Below are 9,002 nucleotides of genomic sequence, written 5' to 3'. Positions count from 1 at the left end.
TGAAGTATTTTTTTTATAGAGTCTTCTCTTGTTGAAGAGCATAGTGTTGGGAATTTTATTAGTTTTTTTTTTTCAAAAGTAATATTATTGTGTTTTTATTGTGTCCAGACAATTTTAATGTCAGTAAATGTGTTCTCACCAACTACCCATAGGGTAAGTTAACAGAAATATTTTTCCTAATGCCACTTTATTAGCTGGAAAATGGCTTTATTAACGTAACTGGTGAGGTTAATTATACTAACACTTACAGCATTGGTATTTTGCGCGTAAATACCAATGAAAGCGATAGATAATTGTTTAAAATTTCTACTTGTTCCCTAGCGGGCCAACTTTTATGAATTATTTTTCAGTCAAGAGAGTTTGTCAAATTAAATGCCAGACTTTATTGTAAGGAGAACTATTATTTACCATCTAGGAATTTTCACTTCAATAAAAGTATATTAGAATAAATGGACAGAAGAAGGATTTGGAAGTTTAAATCCTAATGAAGTTTGAATACATTAATGAATAGACTTACAGTTCTTAGTTCCCTGGACTAGTTGTGAGTGTTAAAATGATCAATTCCACAAAATATAATTATCTGAAAAGTTGTAGTGAAAATATTACAATGAATAATCATTTTTCCATATTTAAGAAAATTATTTTTCACTTTACTTTAGGAAATAGGTAGTTGTTATAGGGTATGACATATTGAGCATAAAAACCACACAAAAACCAGACTTTGTTAAACGCAATTTCGTTTATTGAATATAAATAGCATCTTCAGCAGCTTTGCTTTCAAAAACACTATGAGACTAGGGCAGCTGTTTCTTTTTTCTGTCTTTTTGAATGAAAGTCACTAAGTAAACAAACTAAATGATGGTAGGTAGTTGTATGAAATCGCACAGTAATGGAAGAATAACAACATACACAATACATAAATAATAGTATGCAAGTAAAAGTACAATTATGTTAAGTTTCTAAAATCACTTGTATAATTTTCATGTAAATGGATACTTTTTGGTTACTTAGTGTTTAAATTTAAGACTTTCTTTTGAAGAAAGATCTGGTTTGTATCTTAGCACTCTGATTCAAGTCTCAACATATAAAACAGCAATAGAATATTTTACCTTTCACAACATAACTGGTACAGGCAGGTAATAATACACATGGTGAACATACTTTTGTAGTACTGCAAGCTTCACAAATAACACTTCACTTACGTTCATATGCACTCACTTGAAAAAATAAATTAGCATTTTTATATATTTATATAATATTGCAACTTGACTCTTTGATTAATTACACAGTTACTTATTTATTTTCAAGTGTTTGATGAAAATAAATTTCACTGGACATAATTAACGTATTTTCCATACACACTTTTTTTTTTTTCATCCATACCAATTTTTACTTGTGAAATGTCTTTAAAGTCCTATTATTTGATTGGATTTAAGCTCATAACTATAACAAGATGACAAAAGGTATACACAGACAGCATTCATATACAGGAGGTAAATATTTATTATTATACAGAGATGCATATAGATAACTATAATTCATACCAAGCAGCCAACCTTGCATTTAGTTAATCTTAAATTGTTCTGAACAGAAATACTTTACGTGGTGGCTGTGGTACGGTATTGTGTCATTGATTCCCATATCACGGTAACATAGAGATACGTAGTGTGTGGTAAAACAGAATACTTAAATTGCTGCTGTGGTTACTGTAGCCTGTGCTGAGGTGGGATTAATTGCTCTCAAGGGCACAAATAGACCTTAAAACACACATGTCAAGCACTGTAGGGTATAAAAACAGAACACTTAATTTTACAAACCAATTATCTAGACATGTTAAATTTGTTTGCACGAAAAATTATGTGCCATCAGGTAGTTGAAACTAATCACGTAACACAGATTCTAAACATCAAAAAACACTCGGCACCATTCCATTCGATAATTTTCACTCGGCAGTGCAGTTTCTGCGTATTCTTGGCACATTATTTTCTTGTCCGAAGGCACTACGAAGTCAGTTTCTCACGTGGAAAAAAAATCACTCTTCAATTAGGAATGACACCACAGCAACGCAGACAAAATGGTGATTATTATATATTTTTTTCCCTAATGCGCATAAGGAAGAAAACACTCCGCACAAGTAGTGTCGATACGTTCACTTAAAAAAAAAAAAAAAACAGAATTGTTGTTGAACAAAAATTATAATAAACACAGCCATTTTCCTTTAATTCTAGTCCGCCGACGAACGTCAAGTGGCAGTCCCGACGCGTCACTTGGGGCGACGGAAGTACCTCAGCACGATGTAGCCGAGTATTCGGAATATCAGCAGGAACACGATTAGCACCAGCGTGTTGGCCCACAGAGGCAGGCTGATGCCCTGAGCCTCCAGGATGTCCACTATAGGAATGTTGGTCACTGTTTTATTCTCGCAGGCTTTGAACTTGGTGTGAGCGCCGCACCTGGAAACAACAGCACTGCGATCAGCAGGTAGTTTTTTAAAAAAAATCTAAACTAGAGCTTAAGAGAGTGTATGTCAATTCCAGGTAATTATCTTATATTTACGTTCCACGCGGTTAAACCGGCCCAACTATTTGAGTGGTTGAACTCCCCCCCCCCCCCCCCCAAAAAAAAATGCCGAATACATTTCACATAATTAGCTGGGAAATTTTCATTTTTAACGTTTTTGTTCAGTATGAATAAGGATAATTAAAAATAATATAAAACTGTAATTCTTTATGTTCAAAGTCAAATTTTCTGATTGCTATGTGATATAATTTAATATTTCTTTCAGAAATAATTAAATAATTATACCTGACCGTTTAAAAAAAATCAGAAGTTTTATGATTTTAAAAGGCTAAATAAAATTTTCTGAAAGAATTTTAAAGCACATCAAGCAGTAATTGCCTTTAAACACGAAACTGTTTTTATTTATTCCATTTGGTTCTCCTTATCTATACTGCAAAAATGTTAAAAATTGAACTTTACCAGCCAATTATGCAAGAAGTATGCAATATATATATTTTTTTCATTTTGTTGAAGTTCAGTCACTCAAAAAGTCTACAAGTTAAACCGTACAGTACGTCAAAATAAAATAATGATCTGAAATGGGAAATACATACACCCTTAAATGCTAATCGTACATGAGTTAGTCACACATAATGATGTCACATATGTTTATAAACCTAAGTATAAAATAGGATGCGAATTTTCTGAGACTGGCTTTGTGACTATATCCAGCTATCCAAAGCAATTATTACTAGATCAGTACTTCAAAGTTGTGGGAAGTCTGCAGTATCCAGTTACTTGTTAAAGTGGGAATACTTATTTAACTGCACAATTTTTAAGATGAGAACTTTTTGGATGATTGCACAGTGGCAAATTATATTCTGAAAATGCTTTACGTATTGAATGTAAAACATATATACATCTGCCCCATACACTGGTACACTTAATGCGTTGCTGGAAACTGCTACTAATGTCAGGGACATAACTAGTTAAAGAACCCAACCATTCCAAACACAAACACAATCTTATTGCACTACTATTTTTATTTATACAGTGCAATAGGCCCGATGACAATATGTACTCCAACAAAAAATACCGCCACCACGTACAAATTCGTCACATTTGAGTTACACTAATTTTTAATGTCACAAAGTGGTCTGTTCCTTCGTGAAATACTTAAGCTGAATTTCCTACAAAATTCAATGCTATTTTTCATCGTCACTTTTGCATTTTTTTAGTTTATTAAATTGCTGCAGTACAACAATGTCACATACTTATTATGGTTCTAATGTACACAGTCTGTCAGCAATAGTATATTACGGTTGCCCTTTAATCAAAGTCTTTTAAGAAAACTTTGATTCTGCAAGAACGATGTTGCTTATAATCACACATTAAATAACGAAATATTATTGAACTTGGTTTAATACGAGTATATAAAAATAATACATAAATAAGAATAATAAATATATATTATTTTTGTTTCTGAGTCTCTAACTAATCAACATTCCCAGAAAAGTCTAATGCAACAAGACCGACAAGATGAACAGTCGGCTCTGAACAAGGGAGATGATACGGTGCTCATAAATGTGCCCTGTTCTCCTCCCACTCATGGGGAAGTATTGCACTTCTGTATGCACGGTAGAGATGTATGCTCGGTAGTGAAGTATTCACGGTAGTAATGTATGCACGGGAGTGATGTAGGCACGTGTAGTGATGTATGCACAGTGGTGATGTATGCATGGTGGTGATGTATGCACAATGGTGATGTATGCACAGTATTGATGTATGCACGGTAGTTATTTATGCACGAATGTGTTGTAAGCATGGCGATGAAGTATGTACGAATGTGTTTTATGCATGGCTGAGAAGTATGCACGGTAATGATGTATGCACGGTGGTGATGTATGCATGTTCGTGATGTATGCACGGTATTGATGTTTGCACGGTAGTGATGTAACGAATGTCTATTTCTAAGCATTCGTGAAGCAGCCGTTGGTACTACCGGTGAAGCCATCACAAATTTATCACCGTTTGCATCTTATTCCGGAAAATAATAGTTAAAGAGAAGAATAACGTTTATGTTTGTTTGAATCAATATTTTTTAGTGTCTTAAAAGAAGCTGATTATTGAAAACAAAAAAATTAAAATAATGTAAAAGTAAAGACTGATAAAAGTTTAAGAGAAAAATATGAGCTTGTTAGTTTTAATTATATAATTTTTGTTTTCTAGTGAAAAGTTTATTGTTTATAATACTAAGTTTAAAGCTTTATTTATAACAGATACAATTACAAAGGTTACTTTAGTGAACAAACTTTTTATTTTTTTAAAGGAGCAATAAAACTTATATAGTTAAAATACTAAGAAATTCATATTTTTGCCTTATTAAATAGTATTTTTACATTTAAAAAATAAGTTTGTTCCTTTACTCATATTCACAAAATATTCGCATGAATTTTGTGAATACGAATATTCGCGAATGCGAATATTTGTTAAATCACTAATGGACGGTCATAGAAGGTCATTGCGTAAATACATAAGCGTTCACTGCTATGAGTCATCAAGTTTAAAATACTTGCATACCAGTTCTCTGTTTGTTTAAATGACAGTCCAACTCATTAAATAACTATATTGCAGATGCTCAATCGATGATGCAGATAATCAAAGCTCACACTTATATTAATAACTCAGATCAAAGTGTATGGTTCTGTCTATAATTTTCCTTCAACATAAATTATTTTATTTAAGGGTAACCTGCTAAAGGACTGTGATTGTTATAAGTTTGGTTAAATGCCAATGAAAATTAATAAAACTATGAAGTTTTAAATATGCCAACAAAGATAAGTTACAAATAAATGATTGTAGATACATAACCCATTCTAACACGTACTAATTTTGGTAATACGATACAAAGTATATAATTAACTGACAGAAGATTTATGATATTTCATCATGATAAAATTTATTTGGGACATACATAATGATTATTGTGTGCAACAAATAACATCAGGCACTTTTAAAGCACATTGCATATATACCTACATAGTCGGTTAAAAAACTTTACGCTTTCTTTCAGTCCTTTTATTAATTGCTAGTTACTATAAAATTTTTCTGTCAATGTTATTTAGTGATCAATAAGTGAACTACGAACATAAACGTTTTTATTAACAGCAAATGCACACTGAAAATTAAAATTACCTATGGAGCGTATATCTGAGGAAAGAGAACGAAATTTGTATGCAGTAGTTAAAGTGCAAACAATGAAAAAATTAATATGAAACAAATAATTGACCGTGGGAAAGGAATAAATGCAGAGTGTATTAAAATGGTTAGTAATACTTGAAAAAAAATTATGTATGTTGGTTTATTCTGTTTTTAAAAAAAAAGAAAGTAATATGTGCCAATAATAACCTCAATAAAGTCCGTACGGATTCCGGAAATGTATGCTCGCACAGTGTTGATCCAAAGATCATTATCGTGATTCACCAGGACTGTCGGGATCAACTCAAAGTGTTCCCGATGATCTACGGAGCAAAAGGAACTGTGGTCGAACCAGTTACTGAAACGAGATCACGCCAGAGCTAAAATGATGCAACCCCGGCCGTTTAGACGTGAACGCTGAACCTGGCATCGTCGTTATATATATAGGTATATATATAGGTATATATATAGGTATATATATAAGTGTATATATAAAACCCTTGAAAACATGAACACGCATACACTGCAGATTAGAAGGAAAGTTTCTGATACTGTTTTTGTAATAAATTGTTTTATAAATGTTTACCACAGCACTGAAATATTAAACAAAATTGGTCTTCGAGTTCCTTCATTCAATCATAGAACAATGCGAACTTTTCGAACGTATCACATAAAAAAATGAGCTGTCAAAACGGTGTACTGATAATTTTAATGATATTTTGAAAGATTTAGACCCTTTCAAAAGGGCAAAAATCTCAATGAAAGACATTTTAAATTCTTAATTTTCTTGCAGTTAAGATAATATCTGATGTAAATAATGTATTATTGTTATTTCATTGATAATGAATTACGTAATTTAAAATTGACAAATTTAGTTATTATATTTCTTAAAGTGTCTTTTGTCGTTTTGTCATGCGTTTATGTTTGTGTTGTCCCATTTTATTGTTGCGTTATTATCGTGTTTCGTGTATGTTATTGTTATTTTTTTTGTAATATTTGTTAAGTGCCCACCTGTTAAAGGCTCTGACTGTTGGCAGGCACTCAAATAATTATAATAAATAAATGTATGTATATATATAAAGAAATGAGCCTCCCCCTCAGAGAGACAGACCTGATGGGCGACTCGTCCCCGAACTCGACGATCTGCATGTTCTGGTAGGCGTAGTGCACCATGCTGAGGTACTGCAGCCACTTGAGCCAGGGCGGGATGTTGGTGGCGAGGTAGCCGCCGAACAGCTGCGTGGCGAGCGTGTAGAGCGCGCTGATGGTGATGGACACCTGCATGTCCATGCACGACGCGCCCACGAAGAACCCGACGCTCTGCAACACGACCGCGCGACACGTCACGAGGCGCCCCCACCGGGCGAGACGCGAGGCGCTGCGCCACGGGCACACGTGCGCGAGGAATTGTTCGCAATTATATTTGAACAAATTATTTAAATTAAATTTGCAAAAACTGTAAATAATATTTGAAAATTAAAAAGTATCCAATTTTTCATCAAAGTTTCTTATGACGTTATCACGTAAAATTAACGTCCGTAAACCGACTTTACAGACAACCTCCCCTTTTTTTTTTATCTTAAGTACATTAGAAAACCAAAGAGTAGAAAACAAAACATAAAACTTATTTCGACCTTTGTAAGATGATTTGGAGTAAACTGTCCCACGACAAACAAGTAGGGCCTACAGTTCAGGAACAGGCTCAATACCGCCGAGGAGATGGAAAAATAAAAAAATTGATGAAGACACTAAGTCTTCCATTTACCTCCATATAATTTATAAAACCTACGCAGGCATAAAACGTTCTTACAAAAACACCAATCCAATTAAGTCATAGAAAAAGCAACGCTAGTTGCAACACATTACTTATATGTGTACCTATTCAAAATAAAAATCGGTTGTTATTATGTGATTTAAAATTAGCACTAGTATAGTTATATGTACACAACCCCCCTCCCCTTAAGAATTCATCAAGGACGTAGAATTTAATTTAAATCTAGTACTTTCTAGTAAAAATTTGTTTTGCTTTCCTGACCAGTGATGGCAGAAAGGCATGGCCCACCTAAACAATTTTTCAACAAATACATATAACCGAATAAACAGGCATTTATGTGTACATATGTGCAATAAGTTATCAACAGTCACTGTTTATGAGTGCCATGATATTCGCACAGAACTATTGAAAAATATTTATATTCTTGTAATTCAATGTGGTTTCGGGGGACTTCTTAAATAAACTTTTTGATGTGAGCACATCGTAGCTCTCGGTACATGGCATTTGATAGGAGTAATTTCATGAAAAAGGAACAGAAGTCAATGAAAGGAAATGTGTCAATAAGATGGTATTAATACTAAAAAATTATGATTTATATTTTTTTTAATTTCAACCCCTGTTTATACGGTAGTGATTCGTTTCATCAACAAATTTTTCAGCCAAAGTTTTAGATGAAGTTTAGGATTTATACAAAAAAGTTCAAATGTTGGTTTAAATATTTCACATTTAATTGACAAAATGAATATTTTTTATGCAAATTGGTTGACGCGTGTGTCCAATATCTGCCCTCAAAGTATATGAGTCACCCAGAATCGACCGTGCGAGAAACTTGCCTGTTACTAGTAGTAACCTGTCAATATGCATACAGCTGTAGCCCAACAAGGTAGTGCCTACTCGCTACCTTACCCGCACGTCTCGGAATGGCGGCCTAGGACCTGACAGCCGCGATGGAAGGAGAATGAGCGTTCAGAGCGCGAAATGTTCACTGCACCCTAGCAAATGGATACAGGGAAGGGTAAGTGTGTCCAGGTATAGGAAAGGGTAGGCTGTACTTGATAAACTCCTCATCCTTCAAAGTTTTCATGGAGAGTTGAAGAGGTGATTAAAATCCGATTTCTTAAATTTTCAGAATTTACAATTTTTTTAAGTTAATGAACGGTTTTAACCAAGACTATAAACATACACGAGACACAATTGGAGATTTGCATATCGGGTGCACATTAAAACGACCAGATCATTCGCCTCCCACCAGAGAAATACGGATTCAGTTCGCCAGAATTGTGTAACGTCTAGCCTCGGGAACGGGCGAGTTCGCGTGTTCTCACGTTTGCATATAAACTATTAATAAAAAAACTCGGACAAAAAAATTAATCGTAGAATCCTTTAAAATAATGCCGAGCGTGATGAACGTAAGCGAACTGCATTTTCAACTACGGCTACGTTTCTGGACGCAAATCACGCTTAGTACCCACACCCGCCACTAGAATCAGTTGCCGGAGCAACTACGTGAACTATTGAATTATGAAAGCGG

The 9,002-nt window shown here is 34.0% G+C and overlaps 1 protein-coding gene across 5 annotated transcripts in view; it reads right to left on the bottom strand.

Annotated features, from left to right (window-relative positions):
• Positions 1 to 720: 720 nt before the first annotated feature.
• LOC134542563 (uncharacterized) overlaps positions 721 to 9,002 on the bottom strand; it is a 516,727-nt gene continuing 508,445 nt past the window's right edge. For all 5 annotated transcript variants that reach the window (XM_063386927.1, XM_063386929.1, XM_063386928.1 and 2 more), the window contains 2 exons: positions 6,809 to 7,017; positions 721 to 2,453 (listed from right to left, as the gene is read on the bottom strand). In XM_063386927.1, coding sequence (XP_063242997.1) covers positions 2,264 to 2,453; positions 6,809 to 7,017 — 399 coding nt within the window. In that variant the 3' untranslated portion in view covers positions 721 to 2,263. The remainder of the gene's footprint in view (positions 2,454 to 6,808; positions 7,018 to 9,002) is intronic.

This window comes from Bacillus rossius (assembly GCF_032445375.1).
Source record: "Bacillus rossius redtenbacheri isolate Brsri chromosome 9 unlocalized genomic scaffold, Brsri_v3 Brsri_v3_scf9_1, whole genome shotgun sequence".
NCBI lineage: Eukaryota > Metazoa > Arthropoda > Insecta > Phasmatodea > Bacillidae > Bacillus > Bacillus rossius.
Note: the sequence above shows the minus strand (reverse complement) of the source record. Positions and strands in the feature narration are given on the sequence as shown.